This window comes from Globicephala melas, chromosome 3 (assembly GCF_963455315.2).
Source record: "Globicephala melas chromosome 3, mGloMel1.2, whole genome shotgun sequence".
NCBI classification, from domain to species: domain Eukaryota; kingdom Metazoa; phylum Chordata; class Mammalia; order Artiodactyla; family Delphinidae; genus Globicephala; species Globicephala melas.
Genome location: NC_083316.1, coordinates 34,479,863 through 34,505,308, shown reverse-complemented (window position 1 = coordinate 34,505,308; position 25,446 = coordinate 34,479,863). Strand labels below are relative to the sequence as shown.

Here is a 25,446-nt window from a genome sequence, read left to right as displayed (position 1 = left end):
TTATCTTTTTGGCTCATTATAGGTTTTGGGTTATGTGGAATTCCAGAGAATCTTATAGGAGCTTTGCTAAAGACTGGAGTAAAAGGACTAACTGCAGTCAGCAACAATGCAGGGTAAGCGTGCATTTTTAAAACAATTGGCTTGAAAGAAATGACAGTCCTCCATGATACTGAAATGAAGTCTATCAGTGAAATGAAAAATTTCCCTATTGACAAGAGCAGTATGCTCGAGGATCAAAAGATAATGTTAATTGGGATTTCCGCCGCAGTCCAGTGGTTAAGACTCCGCGCTTCCACTGCAGGGGGCATGGGTTTGATCAGGGAAACCAAGATCCTGCAATGAAAAAAAAAAAGTATGTTCACATTGAGTCCTTCATTTTAAAATTTAAAGAGGTTCCTTTATGTTGTATGTTATTGTAGATCTTTATTTATAAAGGAAGATGGACATCCGTTTGAAATCTGTTTCAAGTCTTCTTTTGGTTATGCCCTTACCCTAGATGATACATAAAGAATACCGGCAATCATTACAAATGTTGCTGGTCTTGGTAAAAGGAGGAGGGTATGCAGCTGGCACTTAAGCCAGTAAGCTCACATATCAAAATGGTCAAAGATGAGCCATAACATTTTAATGATGAATGGCCTGCATATTAAGATATATTTAGTTATCAAGGAAAAAGCTATTTTTGTGCAAAATGGTAAATTGTCAGCTCTCTTTTAATAATGAAAGACTTTAAAGATCTTAAAAATTAAAGAAATTAACCGAATTGGCAGTTAGTTTAGTCTGTTATCATAAATGCAATTTAGAAGAAATAGCACAGATTACTTAGGAAACAAAACTGATCTACATTTGTGCTCATTTTTTCCTTTGCTGAGTTTATGCTATTATTTTCATTTGGAAGGCTCTCCACTTCTCTGCCTATCCACATCTTTCCCATCTTACAGAAGAAGCCCTATCTAATTATAGAACTGCTCTAGCCTTCATTGATCTTTCCCCTTTCTGAATTCCTTTGGAGATGGTTAGCCTTTCTTTGTGTACTGAATTGTATTTATTATCTCTGATGTATATTACAGGCCAATCCTGTTACTCGGAGTAGTTTTCTTTTTTCTTTTTATTTATTTTTTGGCTGCTCCACACGGCATGCGGGATCTTAGTTCCCCCACCAGCGATCAAACCTGCGCCCCCTGCAGTGGAATCATAGAGTCTTAACCACTGGACCGCCAGGGAAGTCCCTAGAGTAGTTTTCTGTTTCCTGCTATGCTTAGCCTATAGTCTCAGAATCACCGAGAGTTGGAGCTGGACGGGATTGTAGAGATCATCCGTTCCAGTTCCCTCATTTAACAGGGGAAACTCATCTGTAATCCGGGAAATAACTTGTTCATGATCACTTGATATTTCTTAAACACATCCTGTGCCCTTTGAGCTGACTTTATATTTATTAAAAATACTTTTGATTATCAGTACTTGGTTGGGTTTTCCTGTTAGCTCAGTGCTTACAAGGAGTGGTGTAGATCAATGTAAACTTTTGATGCAGAGTAGGTACCGATAACCTACTTCGCTGAACTCAAAGAAGGCACTTTGCACACCCTCATTGGAAGTTGATTCTCATAATTAGAGGAGTTTAAATCCTTGAGGTCTATAGGGATGAGGGCTTTGTTTTGATCCTTAGAGTCAGATAAATGAGGACAACTTAGCATCACTTTATTGGAGGACCAACGACATGGTTTGAGTTGTTGGGTAAAATGTAGAGAACATGGAATTAGAAGTAATGGTCATCACCAATACGTGGAATCGAAAAGAATGATACAAATGAACTTATTTACAAAACGGAAATAGACTCACAGACATAGAAAACAAACTTATAGTTACCAAAGGGGAAAGGGGGCAGGGGAGGGATAAATTAGGAGTTTGGGATTAACAGCTATATACTACTATATGTAAAGTAGATAAACAAGGACCTACTGTATAGCACAGTAGAACTATATTCAATAGTTGCTATGCCCCGTGTAGACTGCCCCGTGTAGACTGTAGAATATAGTTCACAGAACTATATTCAATATCTTGTAACAACCTATAATGGAAAAGAATCTGAAAAAGAATGTATATGAATATATAACCAAATCACTTTGCTGTACACCTGAAACTAATACATTGTAAATCAACTATACTTCAATTAAAAAAAAAAAGAAGTAATGGCTATTTTCTCCTAAGACTCCATCTATATAAGTTCTGCCTGAATTGGAAGTCTTTCCAAAGCTCAGGATTCCTGATTGTCTACTTTTGTTTTATTTGCTTTTAATGATCACTAAGACCTGTTGGCCTGAGGTACCACTTACTTTGCTATGGAGTATTAACTGTCAGTCTTGATACGACAAACCCTACCTTAGGATCATTCAGATGAATTAATACTTTCATATGGATTGATTAGGAAGGCAGGAAAATTGCAGATGTTCCTTTGATCTTTGGAAGACTTTGACATGTGAATTACAAGCCTGTATAAACCAAAAGTTTCACGACATGCTATATATCAACCAATTAAATCACAGAGCCCAGGGAAGAATAGGTGTGCTATATTAGTTATTTTCATTTCCTTGTGACAAGGTAATTTTGGATTACAGTTCTTGAAGGTGGGGATTTAGACAACTCGAAGGGCAGCCCCACTTCCATGTAGAAGACTAATAAATACTAACAGGTAATATGTGCAGCACTCCTCCCATATCCATGATTTTGCTTTACGTGGTTTCAGTTATCTATGGTCAACCTTGGTCTGAAAATATTAAATGGAAAATTCCAGAAATAAACAATTCATAAGTTTTAAGTTACAGGCTATTCTGAGTACTGTGATGAAGTCTCGGGCCCTCCTGCTCTGTCTTGCCCTGGATGTGAATCATACCTTTGTCCAGTGTACCCCTCCAGTTGGTCACTTAGTAGCCACCCTGGTTATCAGATCCATGGTCATCAGATCCACTGTTGCTGTATCCCCGGTTATCAGATCCATGATCTGTATCGCAGTGCTTGTGTCCAAGGAACCCTTATTTTACCTAATAATGGCCCCCAAGTGCAAGATTATTATTAACAGTGGAGAGCTGTTTCCTCCAGCCCTGGGCCTGATGGAATGAGGGGAGGGGGCTGTTTGGACCCAGAAGAAAGCCTTATGGAGAGGGCTATCCAATGTGCTGCAGCCTGCCAGGGAGAGAGCCAAGGGAATAGATGTCCTGCTACCATTCTCCCCCCAACCCCCCCCAACCCCCCTGGTGGTGCCTTACACTGGCTGAACCCAGTCAGCAATGGATGGGCCCAATCAGAAGCCAGAGGGCAGGGCACCCCATGATTCAGTCTACACGGGGCAGCTGCCCCAGGCTAGAGGTTGGAGAATGGATACAGAGGGACACATAGCAAATATCTAGCATGAAGACTTGATGATTTTCATTTTTATTACAAAGGAGCCAGTGAGGAGGGGGAAAGTGAAATCAAGCAATAAATTCATTTGACAAATGGTCAACAGATGTTTATGTAGAACCCTATCTGGAGGAAAAGTTTCCAAGAGAGATGGAAAGGCCAGTTCAAGGCCCCTAGACAAGATGTCTGGTATGTTTGAGGAACTGTAAGGAGGCCAGAAGAGGTAGAGAAGAGAGCAAAAAGGAAAATGGGAGGAGTGAGGTCAGAGGTGTGAAAGGGCATTCCATCCCATCCCAGGGGGTCTTGCAGTCCACTCTAGAGACATTTGCTTATACTCTAAATAAATGGGTACCAAGGCAGGGTTTTGAGCCGAGCAGTGACATGATCTGACATATTTTATTTTATACTTGTATTTTTGGCTGTCATTTTATGAGTAGATCGTAGCAGGCAGGATTAGAAACAAGAAAGGTTACTGCAGTATCCGGGAAAGAGATGGGCCGGTCCCAGAGAGAGAGTGAGAAATGCTCAGATTCTGGATAGATTCTGAAGGTAGAGTCAGGATTTTCCAATAAAGTTGCTGTGGAATGTGTGTATCAGAGATCACACCATGAATTTTGTTCTGAAGTAGTGAGGATGGGGCTGCCATCAGATGAGATGAAGAAGGCTGCAGATGGAGCTGAATTGAGGGGAACAGAATTGTTTACCTGAAGAACTGAACGCCTAGCTAGATAGTAATTAGCAGTAGGTAAAAAAGAAACAAAAAACGTAAAGCGTTTTGTGTAATGTTTTGCAAGACCGACTTTTTAGTGATTTGTAGCCCTCTAGTGGACAAGTGTGTTATCAATCTTCAGGGCATTTTCACATCTCAAAAATGCACTCGTGAAAATACTTGTTATTTAGGCTTTAGTTTTCTTTTGAACAAAGTGGGAATAAATCATGCAGGTATTTCTTTTACACTCATGGTGGGTGGGAAATGTTATTAGATTCAATATTGGAAGCTAGGACTATAAAACAAGTCTATCAGGAGGTTGACAGTTACCTGTTACCTGAACTACTTTAAGGTATTCAGTGTGTCAGGACAGTTGGGGGGAGGTTAGAGGCTTGGAAATGCATTCTGAGAATTAGGAAAGAGTTAGTTGAGCGGGAATGGCCACTTGTGGGCATGAGAATGAGGAGGGAGAGTGAAGTCGAAGTTGGGAGAAAAGGAGGTTGTCAGGAGAAATGTGAGTGGTTTGTCATACAAAATTTCAAGTTTTTGAATGTAAGTGAGATTAATATTCTATCAGATGTCCCTTTGATTGTAAGCTGCTTGCATTTTCCTTCTAGAGTTGACAACTTTGGTTTGGGCCTTTTACTTCGATCCAAGCAGATAAAACGCATGGTCTCTTCGTATGTGGGTGAAAATGCAGAATTTGAACGACAGTATTTATCTGGTGAATTAGAAGTAGAGCTGACACCTCAGGTAAAAAAAAATTTTTTTTTTTACAATACTAATTTATTTTAAAATATACCTTTTTCCTCCTAGAAATTTCATTGTGTAAGAGAGGTAAGGTAGAATGATCTTTTGCCAAACCAAGGAATTGTGTTTATAGGTCATACCTCTTGCTTGCTAGAGAACTATTTTGTTGCTGTGCACTGAAAAAGAAGGTGAAAATATCTAGGCTTCAGGATAAAATTTTAAGTTTGGCACTATAATGTATATTTCATTGGAGCATGCAAAAGAAATTGCTGGGATGTTTGATGATTGTCCTAAAAGTCAATTCCTATGAATCACAGAATTAGAAATTTGTGGGGAATCTGGTCTTGCTGAGACATAAGACAGTAAAGGCCATGGAGGGACTACATCACAGAGTAAGTGCTGGGATCAGAGCCCAAGTGTCTAGAGAGCTGATGCCATTACAAAGGAAGCAGTGATTGCAATTAATCTAGCAAGTTTCTGCTCACTTTATACACCATTTCCTCTCCTAACTGATTGAAGAGTTTGTCACTGAGCAAAGTTTTTGAAGCCATATGAGTAAAACAAGGGTCTACAGGTTGTATACATTACTCTTCCATTTTGACATGGTCTGCCTTCATCTCTGAAACTGAGCCCACCACACTGCTTTATTTTGTCAACAGAATGTATTATTACCACTAACTTCATCAAATTGGTAATAATGTAATATAGCAGAATTTTTAAAAATTCAATCATTAAATCAATGTATATGCTTATCTGGAGAGAGCAGGCATGGGAGAACTGTTTTTTCTACTGGAAGCTTCACAGTGATTTTCCAAGTCACACCTGATCACTCTACAGTGTTGGCACCTGTGCCTCTCATAGCATTACACATGCTTGATTTATCCAATCTTCATTTAAAGTTTTTTGAGAATAACAAAAGGTGTACTATCTTCATTGCTTGTGCCACTTTTACAAAATACCACAGACTGGGTGGCTTAGAAAAGAGAAATTTATTTCTCACTGTTATGGTGGCTGAGAAGTACAAGAACAAGGTACAGGCTGATTTGGTTCTTGGTGGGGGGAGGGGAGAGAGGGAGAGGGACAGTGAGAGGCAGAGGGAGAGTACGTGCAAGTGAGTGCTCTAGGGTCTCTTATTACAAGGACACTAATCCTCTTTGATCAGGGCCCCACCTTTATGACCTCATTTAACCTTGTTGCACGTTAGGGGTTAGGGCTTCAACATGTGAATTTTGGGAGCGGGGGGAACACAAATCCGTCCATAGCATATAGTTTTCATCTGCACATTATAGTTTGAGGTAACATATCCTTTGAGTTTGGAGCTATTGAAAATTAACTTTACAATTACCTTTTTTATCTTTTTTTTTCTTTTTTTGACTGTGCTGGGTCTTCGTTGCGGTACGTGGGCTTGTCTAGTTGTGGCACACGCGCTCTAGAGTGCGCAGGCTCAGTAGTTGCAGCACACGGGCTTCTCTCTAGTTGTGGCGCATGGGCTTAGTTGCCCCATGGCATGTGGGATCTTAGTTCCCTTACCGGGGATCGAACCTGCGTCCCCTGCATTGGAAGGTGGATTCTTAACCACTGGACCACCAGGGAAGTCCCTGCCTTTTTTTTATCTTTTGCATTATCCCTTATTTTGTCAGAGGGCATATACATGGGAAAGGAACTTCCTTAATATTTCTTTCACATTCTTCCTTTAAGCTGAAAGAAGTCAGAATTTCCTGCCCCAGTTTAGTGGTGCATGAGTAAACATTGGCTCTGGGAACTCGTTTTGCAGCCTGAGAGCCAGGGAGGAAGTGCTGATGAAGTGGTAGGGATTAGGACTCCCTTGGGGGTTGGATGTGGGGTCTTGGTGGTACCTGCAGGGGGCCTGTATGTGGCAATAGTCGATTTTCATGCCTTTGCCCAGTTGGACAAAGAGGAGTATAGTATTCAGGGAGGGTGGACATAAAAAATATTTTAAAGTAGGGAGTGTTATTATGGTTGTTTTGATGATTTAATTTTTGTGGATGTTATTAACTTAAAATACCCGAAGTACAGGGAAGAGTCACCTCTGTCCATCAGTTAGAACAGAGAACCAGGTATCTGGAAGGTTTTCATTTATGTCACAGGTCCATCCTTCCTCAGAATATCCCGCCTATTCCAAATGACTCAGTGTCTGAAATCCCAGCTGTTAGTCCCTTCTTTGAGTTTAGTATTTAAAGGCCCCAGTTCAAGTGGAAACTTGTTTTCAGGTTGGGACAATATTAACACACCATCATTAATATCTAAACCTAGGGAATTCCCTGGCAGTCCAGTGGTTAGGGCTCCATGCTTCCACTGCAGGGGGCACGGGTTCGGTCCCTGGTTGGGGAGCTAAGATCCCACAAGCCGCATGACACAGCCAAAACAAAACAAAACAAAACAAAATCTGAACCTATTCTTACTACTGGTTAGCTAGTCAGTTATCTAGTCTGAATATGATGTAGCTAGACCGTAACAAGATGTTTCACATTAGGGAGTGTGTCAGGAAACGTTCGGGTCCAGAGTTATTACCCTGTGGGATAACCAGGTGGAAAGGCAGGTGGTGGTGGAAGAGCTGGGGAAATTAGGTTTGAAATCACTGGTCCCTAGAAAGGGGACAAAGATGATCAGAAGAAGATACAAAAAAACTTTACATATAGCTGTTCCTACTCTGAAACAAAATTTGAATCTCTCTTGGCTTTTTAAAAACCATTTTACCTGTATGTTGTACTCTTTGCCTAGCTTGAATTTTTCCTTAGTTAGATAATGTAGTAGATAAAATACTTATGAGAATGGTTTAGAATAAATTCTAGATAGGTTTGAACGTTTTACATTATTATTATATAATCATAACATTGTTATTAAAGATAAGGTTCAGGCCATGCGTACATAGAGCACATAGTAAAACACAAAATTTAACTATGATTTTTAATGTATACAGTTAAAGTCACATACTTCACATTTGGAAATTTCTTTAAAAATATTACAGATAGACTGATGTAGAATGTGATGTCAAGAAACCAGTGGAAACATGAAAGCTGAAAGCACTAATATACAAATAAGCAGTTCCATTAAGAATTAAGGATTAAGGATAGAGAGGTTGTTGTCTAGAAAGATAGTAACTGTTTTACATTGATATTCTAGCCTGCAGTGTCAGCGAGACAAACCAGTATGCACTGCTGGGTGTGGTTTAGATTGGTAAACACCTAGAATACAGGGATGGTGCCTGTAAGTGTTTCTGTGTCTGCAGACAGAAGTGTTTAATGGACTTCTGATGCAGTGTTGTTTTTTCACTTGTAGGGCACGCTTGCAGAGAGGATTCGTGCAGGTGGGGCTGGAGTTCCTGCATTTTACACCAGCACAGGGTATGGGACCCTAGTGCAAGAAGGAGGGTCACCGATCAAATACAACAAAGATGGCAGCATTGCCATTGCCAGTAAGCCAAGAGAGGTAAGAAAGCTGGATATCTCTATCAGCACAGGATTCCAGGTGGACTTGTTGGGTAACTAAGTATAAAACCACACCTGTTGGGCTTCCCTGGTGGCGCAGTGGTTGAGAGTCCACCTGTCGATGCAGGGGACTCTGGTTCGTGCCCCAGTCTGGGAGGATCCCACATGCCGCGGAGCGGCTGGGCCCGTGAGCCATGGCCGCTGAGCCTGCGCGTCTGGAGCCTGTGCTCCGCAAAGGGAGAGGCCACAACAGTGAGAGGCCCGCATACCGCAAAAAAAACAAAACACATCTGTGTGAGAACACTGTCATTCATTCCGTAATGTAAACATGTTAGGTAAAATTTCTAGCTAAAACTGAGCATCTGCTAGTAACTTAAATCACATAGAGAGACCAGAATAAATAAATGAGAAGAAAAGAATCTGTAATCCATAGAAGAGGTACAAGTCAAGATTAGTTTTATGGTAAGTTTTAAGAAATTTAGGAGCATTTATAATTGCTGATTATGTTTATGTGGAAAATAGAGTAAATGTATGCTATATATGGTATTAAACTCTTCATGCTCAGGCCCCTTCTGGATGTGATTGAAGGGGGAGAAAAAAGCCAAAGAAATCACAAGTTTGTCTACAATCTTAAAAAGCGGGGGCAGTTATAACTATATAATGGAACAGAGGGTTCATATTATCTCCTTTGTCCTTCATTTTGTATACTGGACCTATTTGAATAACTGAATAACTTAGTTTTATTTAAAGTGCTAGATAGGATGGGGTATCTTTATACTGGGTAACTTCACTCACATATTAGAAAAGAATAGGGACTTACCTGGCAATCCAATGGTTAAGACTTCGCCTTCCAATGCAGGGGGTGTGGGTTCAATTCCTGGTGCGGGAACTAAGATCCCACATGCCTCACGGCCAAAAAACCAAAACATAAAACAGAAGCAATACTGTAACAAATTCAATGAAGACTTTAAAAATAGTCCACGTCAAAAAAATCTTTTTTTAAAAAAAAAGAAAAGAAAAGAACTCTAGATATAGGTATTTGAGATCCTCAGGTTTGAGCCAGTTTTTAAAATGACACATGCCAGCTGTATTTTTAGTGTCTTTCCCTTCTCCCTGCCCACATGGCTCATGAGCATTAACAAATGTTGCAGAAATGCTGAGCTTATCTCTAGGGAAGCGAAAATTTAGTAAATCAAGGGCTTTTATCACCTTTCTGCTTATAGGGATGTTAGCTCTGCACGTCCGTGTTTTGAGGGAAGATAAAGGTCATGCCCTTGTCCCCTGCTGTCCAGTGTTTATCCAGCAGCGTCCTCCATCTGGAGCTTTGCCTTTCTGATTAGAGTGACCTATATTGACCCAAAGCTTTTGTTAATACGCTATCTTGCTTCTTTCTTTACCGCCTAATTAGGTTTAAAAAGTTGTTGACAAAGTAAAGGACAGGAACCTAATTATTAAGATGGATCTTGGTTAATATAGATAAAGATGCCTGGCAAAATCGGGTGAATGCTTTGAGAGCTTGCTAGAAGTTACAGCATTAACTCTCCTGGTGAAAACATAGGATAGACTAGAATCTGTTCTGAATGCCTGGGTTCATCTCAGGAGGTGTAGGAATCTAGCAGTTTTGTCATTTTGTCTGCATCCCCTCGGAATACAACAGTAATTTCTTGAAATGATTCTTGTTAGCTCTTTGTTGTCCTCGATTATGGTGGGAAGAGGAAATGAGTGAATTCCTTAGGTCAGTGATAGTTATTGAGGACCTTCTGTTTGTCAAACACTGGTCTAAGCGTGGTGGAAAAGGGTGTTCTAGACCAAGTCCCCCCGACAAAGAACAAATAGACAAACAGACAATGTCAATACTGGAAGTGCTGTGAACACAAATCAAGTAGGGCAAAGGCAGAGAGGATGATGAGTGTGGTCAGGAAGGTGTGCTCCAGGCTGGGTCAGGGAAAACCTCTCTGAGTAGGTGACATTTGGTAGAGACCTGAATAAACTAGGGAATGAGCTGGGTGAAGATTATAGGTTTGTGCTCTACTCAGAAGGAAGAGGAAGGACAGGGTCCCAGGGCAGGCTTGCCTCATGTGTGGAACAGCAGGGCAGTAAGACTGGAACAGAATGAATGAGGAGAGAGTGGTAGGGTTGGAGGTTAAAGAGAGGCAGGAGCCAGACCACACGAGTTTGGCCTTTACTGAGTGTGGTGAGAGGACAACAGAGTGTTTTGAATATGGTGGGACAGTGATGGGATCTGAGTTACATTTTGGAAAGAGCACCGTGGCTGTTGGGTAGTGAGTTTTTTTGCTGGAGACCCAACAGCAGAAGCAGGGAGACGGATGAAGAGGCTGTTGTATTAATCCAGGTGGGAGTGGAAGGTGGTTTAGACTAAGGTGGTAACAGTGGAATTTGTGAGAAGTGGTTGCAATTGGGAAATACGTTGATAGTAGAGCCAATAGGATTTACTGAGTAAGAAAAGACAAGAATCAAGCATGCTGCTTATTGAAAAGGGCCGAGCATGGGGGTAATCAAAGAGCTCTGCCTGGACTTGGTGCTTTTGAGACATTCAGTAGCTTCCAAGAGGAGGTGTTCTGTAGGCTCGAGCTCAGCTCCGAGAGGGTTGAGAGCTGGGGTAGGAACTTTGGAGGCATCAGCACGTGGTGTTTAAATCCATGGGACTGGGGTTGGAGTGTAGACAGAGAACAGCTCTTCTGCCTTTAAGGGTTTAGAAGAGGCCTGACATTGAAAAGTTGAAAAGAGGAAAGGGAGCAGCAAATAAGATGGGAAAGAGTGTCTAGTGAGTGGAGAGGAAACCCAGGGGAGTCCGGTGATTTGGAAGATGGGAACTTTTACAAAGGAGGGAGTGATCAACCATGTCAGAGTATGAAGAGGTTGGGTAAGAGGACTGGAAATTGACTGTTGGGTTTGGAAACGTGGAAGTCATTGGTGACCTTAAACAGTGATTTTTCTGGAGAAGAGGATTTTTCTGGAATGGTGAAAATTTGACTGGAGTGGATTCAAGAAAGGACTGAAAGATGGGGAAGTGGAGACTCTGACGTGCATAACTCTTTCAAGTAAATATAACAGCTAGTTGGACAAAACCAATTCCTCCCCTGTTTTAAAATTTTAGAATAGTGAACACTTAGCAACTGCTGATGTGTAGACTCTTCAGGAAATTAGATAACTGGAATAGAAAGAAACGCCAATGTTTTTACTTTGCCCTGGCTTAGCATATATTTAGATGTATATGTAGTTCTCTAGATCTGTATGTAAAGGCCTCAACTATCATCTCTGGTGATGGCTGAAATACATAAGACTTAAACTATATTGATGTGTAGGTTACAAATATCTTTCATATAATTTGTCTAAGTTCATATTAATATGATCCTCATTCATCAGTGATTCCCTAAATTCATTAAGCTTTTCTAACAGGAAAGTGGGATAATGTCTTTAAGGAAACTGTTCTTTAAGAAATGATTCTGTTTTAGTGCAGATCAAAACTACAATGAGGTATCACCTCACACTGGTCAGAATGGCCATCATCAAAAAGTCTACAAATAATAAATGGTGGAGAGGATGTAGAGAAAAGGGAACCCTCCTACACTGTTGGTGGGAACGTAAATTGGTGCAGCCACAATGGAAAACAGTATGGAGGTTCCTTAAAAAGCTAAAAGTAGAGTCACCATATGATCCAGCAATCCCATTCCTGGGCATATATCTGGAAAAGACAAAAACTCTAATTCGAAAAGATACATGCACCCCAATGTTCATAGCAGCACTATTTACAATAGTCAAGACATGGAAGCAACCTAAATGTTCATCAACAGATGAATGGTTAAAGATGTGGTACGTACATACAGTGGAATATTACTGAGCCATGAAAAGAAATGAAATAATCCCATTTGCAGCAACATGGATGGACCTAGAGATTATCATACTAAATGAAGGCAGACAGAGAAAGACAGATATCATATGATATCACTTATATGTGGAATCTAAAAAAATGATACAGATGAACTTATTTACAAAACAGAAATAGACTCATAGACATAGAAAACAAATTTATGGTTACCAAAAGGGAAAGCGAGGGAGAGGGATAAATTAGGAGTTTGGGATTAACATACACACACTACTATATATATATAAATAAACAAGAACCTACTGTATAATACAGGGAACTATATTTAATATCTGTAATAACCTATAATAGAAAAGAATCTGAAAAAGAATATATATGTATATGTGTACATATATATGTCTGAATCACTTTGCTGCACACCTGAAACTAGCACAATACTGTAAATTAACTATAATTTAAAAAAAAAGAAAATTTCTTGTTTTAAACCACAGTTAAAGAAAAGTAAATGTACTGGAGCTTTCTCCAGCTTTCTATAAAATGCATGTAATTTGTCCACTAGGGGGCGCAGTAGGAATGAAAATGGAGTTTGGCCTTCAAATGGCTCCCATCTCCTGTGGTGATGGAGAGAGGTATTGACGTTACTTCCCCTCTTCCTTTCAATTCCCAGAGCTAAGTCCCCATGAAGAAAAAAGGAACAAAATGCCGCGGCATAGTTTTGCTTTATGCGTCTTCTCCCCTCCCCTCCCATTTGGAGTAGAATTAAAAGTAAATAAACATACAAAAATCAATAGCCTTCCATTAGACCAGTAATGACAGAGAGAAGGTATAATAGAATAAAATATAACAGTCACAGTGGTATCAAAAACCAAGAAGCACCTATGAATAAAGCTGGAAAATATATACAAAGCTTTTTCTGAGGGAAAACTATGAAACTATTGAAGGAGGTAAAAGAAGACTTTAAAAAATGTAGGCCTATATTCTCACAGGTGGGAGGATATAGCATGTCAGTTCTCTACAAATTTTAGGAATCCCAATTAAAATCTCAACAGAGGATGATGGATTCATTAGAAGAGATGAATGGATTTTTATAACTATTTTAAGTAGGAAAACCACTCATTGCCCATTTCATGCAACTTACATGGTTTTCTGGGGCTCTTTTTCGTGTTCAGTATGTAAATTATTCACACAAATAATAAAGTGAGTGCTAACACAGTCTATGCCTTAAGCATATGGAGCTTTCAGCTCCTCACAATTGCCAAGCTTCCTCTTGATTCTGAACCTTTGCACATGCTGCTCCCTCAGTGGCCTCTTCACCATTTTTTTTTTTTTTTTTTCCTGCGGTATGCGGGCCTCTCACTGCTGTGGGCTCTCCCGTTGCGGAGCACAGGCTCCGGACGCGCAGGCTCAGCGGCCATGGCTCACAGGCCCAGCTGCTCCACGGCATGTGGGATCCTCCCGGACCGGGGCACGAACCCGTGTACCCTGCATCGGCAGGCGGACTCTCAACCACTGTGCCACCAGGGAAGCCCCTCTTCACCATTTTGACGAAGCCCTGGTTGCCTGCACTACTCTTCCTTGAAGTTTCAGTTTAGATCTCTCCCTCTTTTCTAACTAGGCTTGTATCCTTATTATCTGCCTCTATGAGAGCAGGGAGCACAACCAAACAAGACCTCTGCAGATCCTGACAATGCCCTCTTTGTCTCTTGCAGGTGAGGGAGTTTAATGGTCAACATTTTATTTTGGAGGAAGCAATCACAGGGGATTTCGCTTTGGTGAAAGCCTGGAAGGCAGACCGAGCAGGAAATGTGATTTTCAGGTAATATAATGGTTTTAAAAAATGTTAAATGTAATGCATTTCAGCAACTTTATATTTCCGAAATTATGATTACAAAATGGATATCTTGATGTGTTTGGTATTTAAAAATTTATTTTAAAAATGGCTTAAAATCAAACACACCTGTGTGTGTGTATACAGGTGGGTGCAGAACCGTTGCTGTGCAGTCATGCTGGTTTGATGCATTTGAGGACATCTGTTCTGATTGGTTGGTACCCATGGTGCACTGTTTGTTAACTATTTGAATCTGTATATCCTTGTATATAGTCACATACAAATTATTTTTGCCCGTGTACTTTAGTTGCCAAAACTAGTTACAGTGTTGTGACATGCTTAAAAAATGTGACTAAAGCACACAATTATATTTAATTTTGACAGTGTTATTTATATGAATTGTCTTAAAATGCCTGTTACTTTGATATTATGGAAAAATATTGCTAATAATCACTTAGGTCAGTTCTTTTCCAGGCCTATTGGTGTCTTCTAGGAAATGCTTATAAAGATTATGTCTGGAAAGTTGGTTACCCTTAATAATGTTTAACTTTCATTCTCGTTATCTAGATAGCCACAGATATTAAACCACTTAATAGATTTCAATATCTTTTGATTACCCTAAGCATACTAAATACCAAGTTTTAGTATCTTGGATTTAGGGATTATATAGTTGTTTTTGCAAATTGTGCCACGTTTGAATATACTCATAAAAGTTTTTCAAAATGTTTGGTCTTGAAGACGTCGCCTGTTAGGTTACGGAAATACTTGTCTTTCTCATAATATTGGCCTTTTTCTGCTTTTAGTTAGTGATATTTTTTAGCTTTATCAAATGCAGCTTTGGTATAATCACAATTAAATTACCAGTGGTCACTCTCATGTTTTTGTTCATTTCTGAAGATCTTCTATGACATTAATACTGTATTTGATTTCTTGAATTTAGCCAATTTTTTGGTTCATTTGTTTTTGTTTTGTTTTTGTTTTTTTGTCCGGGCCACAGCGTATGAGATCTTAGTTCCCCAACTAGGAATCGAACCCGTGCCCCCTGCGGTGGAAGTGTGGGTCTTAACCACCGGACCACCAGGGAAGTCCCAGGATTTAGCCAATTTTTGATATTATAACTAATTTTGGCAATTACAGAGGACATTTTGAATGATGTCTACCTTATTTGACACCTGATGTAATGCTTGCAAAGCTTAGTTGTTGTTTTTTTTTAAAGGTTAATGAAATTGTATAGTAGCAAATGGAAATGAATTATTTAAAGTATTTCCATCAGTTTATCCTGTGCTTTATTGCCTGTTATCTAAAGACTGCACAAGGGCTATTCTGAGTACAGACCTTATGCCTGTAGTTTCTGCTCAGTAGCCATTGAGCTTTGATGTGAAATGAGAGTGCTTGTCCCCAGTGGTCAGGTGGCCTAGATTCTTAAGATACTGACTTCTAGGCTGACCTTCACGTTTAGTGGGACAACTGGTACAGAGGTCTGTCTAGGCCATTGTTAGAGTGGGCAGGCTCTGCATGCCTGCACCTCAGGCCACTCTGCCCTTGGAGCTTTTGATGCTGGATGTCTGGTGGAATCCAACACGGTAACTTGTCAAAGTACACAAGGATTCCTCTCTTGAGGACACACCTATTCTTGAATCCAAGTGAAAGAAACATTGGTGTCACAAAGAGCTGTTAAGGCATAGCTGTGAATTATTTCTCTTTACCAAAGAATTTTCCCTATCAATTTACACTCTCAGAAACAAAAATACATTAAGATTTTTATAATTAGAGGAAGTGCATTAATTTAGGAACTTGGCAATGCAGAACCATCAGCAAAATTGGCCGCTTCTTAAAATTTTTCACTTGAGGGTCTGATGGGGGGGTTGTAGCTTTAAAAATTTCATTAGAAATTGATTCTCCACACTGATCTTTACGACTCACAAATCACCGATGAATGTTTCAGTTAATTTCAGCAATAGGTTTCTTTAATAGGAGTATAATTACTATACCTTCTCATATAAAGCACTTGCTACTTTTCTTAATATTTTAACAAGAGCAAGCTTAGTGAAATATTTAACTATAAAACAAAGTGGCATCACAGGTAAAAGACTTAGAGAAATTAGTTTTAGAGTAGATTTATTAATATCCATTTTATTTTTCTGTGTATAACTATGTTGAATATGAAAAGTATTCCCTCTTTCTCTTAACCCCATAAAAAGCTATATAATTGAATGAAGTGACCATCGTTTTGTTTTTGTTTATAAAATGGCTATAGAACTTATCGAAAATATGATACACTCTTTTAAAAAGATTCACAAAGTCTTGGTTTACAGAAATTCTTTTAATCTATAATCAAAGCTGAGAGAGACACTTATTTTTGCCCTTCTTTCTCCACTTCCTTATTCCTCTAATGTAGGAAAAGTGCAAGGAATTTCAACTTGCCGATGTGCAAAGCTGCAGAAACCACAGTGGTGGAGGTAAGAGAAGAGGTTATTTCTGATTTCCTGTTGTTAATTTTCAAAGTTGATGTTATGTATTAGTTCAAGAAAAAGTACAATGGTTCATTTGTTTCATGAAGGAGGGCAAACAATAACCACTTTTTCATTTTGGATGTTGAAGGATTCTATTTAAATATATCATAGTTGAAGTTTTGCTGGAACATGAGCTTTCTGGTTAGCTATGGTCTCACTAGAACACTCTGTTTGGGAATCAAGCTATTAGGCTGACCAGCTCATAAAAGTCTTTTGGTACTTGAGTAAAGTGGACCTTCTTGGGTGAAGTCTCCAGATGAAAATTCTTTTTTCACTTTTTTCTTTTTTTAATTTAATTTTTTTATACAACAGTTACTTATTAGTTATCTATTTTATACATATTAGTGTATATATGTCAATCCCAATCTCCCAATTCATTCCCCCTGCTTTCCCCCCTTGGTGTCCATACGTTTGTTCTCTGCATCTGTGTCTCTATTTCTGCCTGGCAAACCGGTTCATTTGTACCATTTTTCTAGATTCCACATATATGTGTTAATATATGATATTTATTTTTCTCTTTCTGACTTACTTCACTCTGTATGACCGTCTCTAGGTCCATCCGCTCTCTACAAATGACCCAATTTTGTTCCTTTCTATGGCTGAGTAATATTCTATTGTAAATATGTAACACATCTTCTTTATCCATTCTTCTGTCAGTGGGCATTTAGGTTGCTTCCATGACCTGGCTATTGTAAATAGTGCTGCAATGAACATTGGGGTGCATCTGTCCTTTGAATTATGGTTTTGTCTGGGTATATGCCCAGTAATGGTATTGCTGGGTCTTAAGGTAATTCTATTTTTAGTTTTTTAAGGAAATTCCATACTGTTCTCCATAGTGGCTGTATCAGTTGACATTCCCATCAACAGTGTAAGAGGGTTCCCTTTTCTCCATACACTCTCCAGTATTAGTTGTTTGTAGATTTTCTGATGATGGCCGTTCTGACCTGTGTGAGGTGACACCTCATTGCAGTTTTTTTGTTTTTGTTTTTTTTTTGCGGTATGCAGTCCTCTCACTGTTGTGGCCTCTCCCGTTGCGGAGCACAGGCTCCAGACGTGCAGGCTCAGAAGCCATGGCTCACGGGCCCAGCCGCTCTGTGGCATGTGGGATCTTCCCGGACCAGGGCACGAACCTGTGTCCCCTGCATCGGCAGGCGGACTCTCAACCACTGCGTCGCCAGGGAAGCCCCTCATTGCAGTTTTGATTTGCATTTCTCTTATAATTAGTGATGTTAACCAGGTTTTTGTATGCCTCTTGGCCACCTGTATGTCTTCTTTGGAGAAATGTCTATTTAGGTTTTCTGCCCATTTTTTGATTGGGTTGTTTGTTTTTTTACTATTGAGCTGCATGAGCTGTTTATATATTTTGGAGATTAATCCTTTGTCCATTGTTTCTTTTGCAAATATTTTCTCCCATTCTGAGGGTTGTCTTTTTGTCTTGTTTATAGTTTCCTTTGCTGTGAAAAAGCTTTTAAGTTTCGTTAGGTTCCATTTGTTTATTTTTGTTTTTATTTCCATTTCTCTAGGAGGTGGGTCAAAAAACATATTGTTGTAATTTATGTCAGAGTGTTCTGTGTTATCCTCTAAGAGCTTTAGTGTCTGGTCTTACATTTACGTCTTTAATCCATTTTGAGTTTATTTTTGTGTATGGTGTTAGGGAGTGTTCTAATCTCATTCTTTTACATGTAGCTGTCTGGTTTTCGCAGCAACACTTACTAGCGAGACTGTCTTTTCTCCATGTATATCCTTGCCTCCTTTGTCATAGATTAGTTGACCATAGGTGCCTGGGTTTATCTCTGGGCTTTCTCTCCTGTTCTATTGATCTATATTTCTGTTTTTGTGCCAGTACCATATTGTTTTGATTACTGTAGCTTTGTAGTATAGTCTGAAGTCAGGGAGTCTGATTCCTCCAGCTCTGTTTTTTCCCCTCAAGGTTGCTTTGTCTATTCTGGGTCTTTTGTGTCTCCATACAAATTTTAAGATTTTTTGTTCTAGTTCTGTAAAAAATGCCATTGGTAATTTGATAGGGATTGCATTGAATCTGTAGATTGCTTTGGGTAGTATAGTTATTTTCGCAATATTGATTCTTCCAGTCCAAGAACATGGTATATCTCTCCATCTGTTTGTGTTGTCTTTGATTTCTTTCATCAGTGTCTTATAGTTTTCTGAGTACAGGTCTTTTACCTCCTTAGGTAGGTTTGTTCTTAGGTATTTTGTTCTTTTGGTTGTAATGGTGAATGGGATTGTTTCCTTAATTTCTATTTTTGATCTTTCATTGTTAGTGTATAGGACTGCAAGAGATTTCTGTGCATTAATTTTGTATCCTGCAACTTTACCAGCTTCATTGATAAGCTCTAGTAGTTTTCTGGTGGCATCTTTAGGATTATCTATGAATAATATCATGTCATTTGCAAACCGTGACAGTTGTACTTCTTCTTTTCCAATTTGTATTCCTTTTATTTGTTTTTCTTCTCTGCTGTGGCTAGGACTTCCAAAACTATGTTGAATAATAGCAGTGAGAGTGGATATCCTTGTCTTGTTCATGATCTTAGAGGAAATGCTTTCAGTTTTTCACCATTGAGAATGATGTTTGCTGTGGGTTTGTCATATATGGCCTTTATTATATTGAGGTTGTTTCCCTCTATGCCCACTTTCTGGAGAGCTTTTATCATAAATGGATGTTGAATTTGTCAAAAGCTTTTTCTGTATCTATTGAGATGATCATATGGTTCTTATTCTTCAATTTGTTAATATGGTGTTTCACATTGATTGATTTGCATATATTGAAGAATCCTTGCATCTCTGGAATAAATCCCACTTGATCGTGGTGTATGATTCTTTTAATGTGTTGTTGGATTCTGTTTGCTAGTATTTTGTTGAGGGTTTTTGCATCTATATTCATCAGTGATATTGGTCTGTAATTTTCTTTTTTTGTAGTATCTTTGTCTGGTTTTGGTATCAGGGTGATGGTGGCCTTATAAAGTGAGTTTTGGAGTGTTCCTTCCTCTGCTGTATTTTGGAAGAGTTTGAGAAGGATGGGTGTTAGCTCGTCTCTAAATGTTTGATAGCATTCACCTGTGAAGCCATCTGGTCCTGGACTTTTGTTTGTTGGAAGATTTTTAATCCCCGTTTCAATTTCATTACTTGTGATTGGTCTTTTCATATTTTCTATTTCTTTCTGGTTCAGTCTTGGAAGGTTATACCTTTCTAAGAATCTGTCCATTTCTTCCAGGTCGTCCATTTAATTGGCAAAGTGTTGCTTGCAGAAGTCTCTTATGATGCTCTGTATTACTGTGGTGTCCGTTGTAACTTCTCCTTTTTCATTTCTAATTTTATTGATTTGAGTTCTCTCCCTATTTTTCTTGTTGAGTCTGGCTAAAGGTTTATCAATTTTGTTTATCTTCCCAAAGAACCAGCTTTTAGTTTTATTGATCTTTGCTATTCTTTTCTTTGTATCTATTTCTTTTATTTCTGCTCTGATCTTTATGATTTCTTTCCTTCTACTAACTTTGGGTTCTGTTTGTTCTTCTTTCTCTAGTTACTTGTAAGGTTAGATGGTTTATTTGAGATGTTTGTTGTTTCTTGAGGTAGGCTTGTATTACTATATACTTCCCTCTTAGAACTGCCTTTGCTGCATCCCATAGGGTTTGGATCATTGTGTATTCGTTGTCAATTGTCTCTAGTTATTTTTTATTTCCTCTTTGATTTCTTCAGTGATGTCTTGGTTATTTAGTAACGTATTTTTTTAGCCTCCATGTGTTAATGCTTTTTACGTTTTTCTCCCTGTAACTTATTTCCAGTCTTATAGCGTTGTGATTGGAAAAGATGCTTGATATGATTTCAGTTTTCTTAAATTTACTGAGGCTTTATTTGTGACCCAAGACGTGATCGATCTATCCTGAAGAATGTTCCGTGTGCACTTGAGAAGAAAGTGTAATCTGCTGTTTTTGGATGGAATGTCCTATAAATATCAATTAAATCTATCTGGTCTATTGTGTCATTTAAAGCTTGTGTTTCCTTATTAATTTTCTGTTTGGATGATCTGTCCATTGGTGTAAGTGAGGTGTTAAAATCCCCCACTATTGTGTTACTGTTGATTTCCTCTTTTATAGCTGTTAGCAGTTGCCTTATGTTTTGAGGTGCTCCTATGTTGGGTGCATATATACTTATAATTGTTATATCTTCTTGGATTGATCCCTTGATCATTATGTAGTGTCCTTCCTTGTCTCTTGTAACATTCTTTATTTTAAAGTCTATTTTAACAGATATGAGTACTGCTATTCCAGCTTTCTTTTGATTTCTATTTGCATGGAATATCTTTTTCCGTCCCCTCACTTTGAATCTGTATGTGTCCCTAGGTCTGAAGTGGGTCTCCTGTAGACAGCATATATATGGGTGTTGTTTTTGTATCCATTCAGTGAGCTTGTGTCTTTTGTTGGAGCATTTAATCCATTCACGTTTAAGGTAATTATCGATATGTGTGTTCCTATTACCATTTTCTTGATTGTTATGGGTTTGTTTTTGTAGGTCCTTTTCTTCTCTTGTGTTTCCCACTTAGAGAAGTTCCTTTAGCATTTGTTGGAGAGCTAGTTTGGTTGTGCTGAATTCTGTTAGCTTTTGCTTGTCTGTAAAGCTTTTGATTTCTCCATTGAATTCGAATGAGATCCTTACTGGGTAGAGTAATCATGGTTGTAGGTTCTTCCCTTTCATCATTTAATTATATCATGCCACTCCCTTCTGGCTTGTAGAGTTTCTGCTGAGAAATCAGCTCTTAAACTTATGGGAGTTTCCTTGTACGTTATTTGTCGTTTTTCCCTCGTTTTTAATAATTTTTCTTTGTCTTTAATTTTTCTCAATTTGATTACTATGTGTCTTGGCGTGTTTCTGCTTGGGTTTATCCTGCCTGGGACTCTCCGCGCTTCCTGGACTTGGGTGGCTATTTCCTTCCCATGTTAGGGAAGTTTTCGACTCTAATATCCTCAAATATTTTCTCGGGTCCTCTCTCTTTCTTCTCCTTCTGGGATCCCTATAACGCAAATGTTGGTGCATTTAATGTTGTCCCAGAGGTCTCTTAGGCTGACTTCATTTCTTTTCATTCTTTTTTCTTTATTCTGTTCTGCAGTAGTGAATTCCACCATTCTGTCTTCCAGGTCACTTATCCGTTCTTCTGCCGCAGTTATTCTGTTATTGATTTCTTCTAGTGTATTTTTCATTTCAGTTATTGTATTGTTCATCTCTGTTTGTTTGTTCTTTAATTCTTCTAGGTGTTTGTTCTTTAATTCTTATAGGTCTCTGTGAAACATTTCTTGCATCTTCTCGATCTTTGCCTCCATTCTTTTTCTGAGGTCCTGGATTAATTTCACTATCACTCTTCTGAATTCTTTTTCTGGAAGGTTGCCTCTCTCCTTTAGGTGTTTTTAGGTGTTTTTCTGGGGTTTTATCTTGTTCCTTCATCTGGTACATAGTCCTCTGCCTTTTCATTTTTTCTATCTTTCTGTGAATGTCATTTTTGTTCCACAGGCTGCAGGATTGTAGTTCTTCTTGTTTTTGCTGTCTGCCTTCTGGTAGATGAGTCTATCTAAAAGGCTTGTGTAAGCTTCCTGATAGGAGGGACTGGTGGTGGGTAGAGCTGGGTGTTTCTCTGGTGGACAGAGCTCAGTAAAACTTTAATCCACTTGTCTGCTGATGGGTAGGGCTGACTTTCCTACCTGTTTGTTTTTTGGCCTGAGGCAACCCAGCACTAGGGCCTAGAAGCTGTTTGGTGGGGCTAATGGTGGACTCTGGGAGAGCTCATGCTCAGGACACGCAGGCTCAGCCACCATGGCTCATGGGCCCAGCAACTCCGCAGCATGTCGGATCTTTCCGGACAAGGGCACGAACCCGCGTCCCCTGCATCAGCAGGCAGACTCTCAACCACTGCGCCACCAGGGAAGCCCCTTCCCAGAACTTCTGCTGCCAGTGTCCTTGTCCCAGCGGTGAGCCCGCTGCGCCCCCCCCCGCTCCCGCTCCTGCAGGAGACCCTCCAACACTAGCACATAGGTCTGGTTCAATCTCCTATGGGATAACTGCTCCTTCCCCCTGGGTCCTGATGCACACACTACTTTGTGTGTGCCCTCCAGAAGTGGAGTCAGTGTTTCCCCCAGTCCTGTCGAAGTCCTGCAGTCAAATCCCGCTAGCCTTCAAAGTATGATTCTCTGGGAATTCCTCCTCCTGTTGCTGGACCCCAAGTTGGGAAACCTGATGTCGGGCTCAGAACCTTCACTCTAGTGGGTGGACTTCTGTGGTATAAATGTTCTCCAGTTTGTCTCCAGATGAATTCGTGTATACAGAATCCTAGGAAAATAGTAAGTTGTATTAGGAGAAGTTCCTTATCTCATTGTTAGATACTGGTGTTACTTTAAGGAAGAAGGAGGCTAGTACAGCTCATTGCTTTGATGTGGTTCTCTTCGGAACAGTTGAATTAAGGCACTAACCGACTCTCCTTTGGACATCTCAGGGTTTGGGAGAGACTAGAATAATTTTAGAACCTTCCCAGAGTTCAAGCTCTGGGACAGAAATAGGTGCTTATACCAAAATCTTGCCATTTTGTTTATACATATTTGAACCTGAAAGGAGACTTCAAAATGATTCATTTAGGCTTTGAGGATCACTTTGGAACCAAATTTTCTTGGGCGTTTGAGATAGCTTTCCCATGGGAGGGCTTTATAGGAACCCATCCTGCGATCTGGAAATGAGTATATATGTTCTTGATTTTTCTTGTGATGGTAGTATTCTACCTGGCATTTTTTCATTCATCCATATGCTTGCCCAAGATGGTATTTCATGGAGGCAGTGCTGTCATATGTTTGAAATAATCAAATGTTAGAATTCTGTTTCTCTCTTGGAAAGTGAAGTATATTATTATTATTATTATTTTTAGTAGATAGCCATAGTTTGGCTTCGTTTTTTTGTTTGTTTTCTTCTTTTATGGAAGTACAGTTAATTTACAGTGTTTGAAGTGTATTATTTTTAAAGTGCTGGGGAATGTGGTACTTTCAACACTGGCAGGGTGGTTTCTTTTGCAACGGCTTCAGTATATTTTCTGCGTTTAAAATGAATAATGTGCTTTACTCTCTCTGTGCGATCTTTTTTTTTTAATCGAATCATCTTAATGACCTGTCCATTGCACACATCTGTAACAGTACTGAAAAAAAGCCTATAGCGTAGCTTAAAATAATTGATAGTTTAACCCTCTCTTGATTGTATGTACTTCTGTAAAACTGCCACAAACCAATATTTTTTCTCTGAGTACCATGGGGCAGTATGCCTTGTCCTGGGTGAATTTCTTTTTTTCCTTCTTTTATAATCTGGTTCTTTTCAGCCAATCTTATCTCTTCCAAAAGCAGGAAGTGACTCTCTACTGTCTGAGAATTAATGTACATATTAGGAAAGAGAGGTTCTCTGTCGGCATAAGGGAAGAGGAGATAAAATCCTTTAATTGATCCTGCAAATATGATAAAAGCTGCCCTCCCTGTGTCCTAGAACAGACATCTCTGATTCACAGCATTCTGTCCTGTTAGACACAGACTCACATTAGGATCCCTTTCAATATAGTGCTGTTGATGGCCACTCCCAATTGATTATACCCACACTGTCCACCTGGTAGCCACAAGCCATATGCGAGTTTTAAAATTCAAATTAATTAAAATTAGATAAAGTAGAAATTCAGTTTCTCTTCAGTAACTACATATGCTAGTGACTATTGTGTTGATCTACATAGATAAAGAATATTGTCATCACTGGAGAAAGTTTGATTGGACAGAGCCTAATTGGAAGGATCAAGATGAAGTATAGTTTGTCATTCTAGTTTAGGAATATAAGCAAAACAGCAATTTAGACAATAAAGTATTGTAAGCCTGCTCCCTCTGCATGATCATAGTAGAAGAGGTCCACATGCCTTTAGGCTGAATTGTAAGAACTTGTGCTCTTGGATGTAGAAGATAATTTGGAATTGGGGATGATGAATAGATTGGGTGTCTTCTGATAACAAAAAATCCATCTGGACTGTGAGTTTTGTATTATTCTTAGTCTAGTGACTACCCTGGACGTCCAGCTCCTCTTCTGTGCTATGTTTTGTGCACTCTGTTACCTGCATTGGCCTTTAGGACTCTGTAATTCTTTTCCTGTAGCCCTATCCTACTTTATTGTGCGGTGGTCCTAGTGAGACGGATGATTATGAGCTGGTTTAACAGGAGTCTTCAGAGATCTTAAATTACCTGCGTATTTTCCTGCCTGTTAAATATTAACAATAATAATAGTTACTATTAATCAAGTATTTATTATGTTTTAGTCACTGCTGTATTCTTCATGGTTATTGTTAATTTTTTTAATATTAACAATAGTCTTATGAGGTAGGAATCATTATTATCCTTATTTTACAGATAAGGACTTAAAAGCACAGAGAGGTTTGGTTACATACCTGATGTGATGTCACACAGCTAGATGGAGCTAGGATAGAACCACAGAATGACTGATTCCGGAGTGTCTGCACTTTTCCACTATTTTATGAAATATTCTCAAATCATCATCAATGGATGGTGTTTCAAAATCTTGAAAGGTATTGAATTTCTGGAAGTAGTCCATTTCAATGCTAACTATTAGAATCAAGCAGATCGGGAGTTTTGGGCCAATATATTCCTCTACCCCCAGCTCTCCTTGCTAGTTATTCCAATTATGGTCTTTTTGCCTCCTTCACCATCTGCCTCCAAGAGGGCTTTGAGAAAAGCATCATCCTGTGATCAAAAGCCCTGTGGATTCATTCAGTCTTCCTCTTGGATTCTGTTCATTCTGTTGTGTCACCTCTCTGAACTGTGCAGCTTTTCACAGACTTCCCTGAACATGGTGATTGAAGGTCTATTCTTGTACTGCAGTATCTTAAGCAGTGGGAGCTTTAACAATGACTACACCCTACATTTCAA

At 39.2% G+C, this 25,446-nt stretch overlaps 1 protein-coding gene across 1 annotated transcript in view; it reads left to right on the top strand.

Moving 5' to 3' along the window:
- Positions 1-25,446, top strand: part of OXCT1 (3-oxoacid CoA-transferase 1) — a 147,072-nt gene that overhangs the window by 13,133 nt on the left and 108,493 nt on the right. The window contains exons 3-7 of the mRNA XM_030882026.2: positions 23-113; positions 4,723-4,858; positions 8,156-8,305; positions 13,861-13,967; positions 16,378-16,438. Of these exons, the coding sequence (XP_030737886.1) occupies positions 23-113; positions 4,723-4,858; positions 8,156-8,305; positions 13,861-13,967; positions 16,378-16,438 (545 nt within the window). The remainder of the gene's footprint in view (positions 1-22; positions 114-4,722; positions 4,859-8,155; positions 8,306-13,860; positions 13,968-16,377; positions 16,439-25,446) is intronic.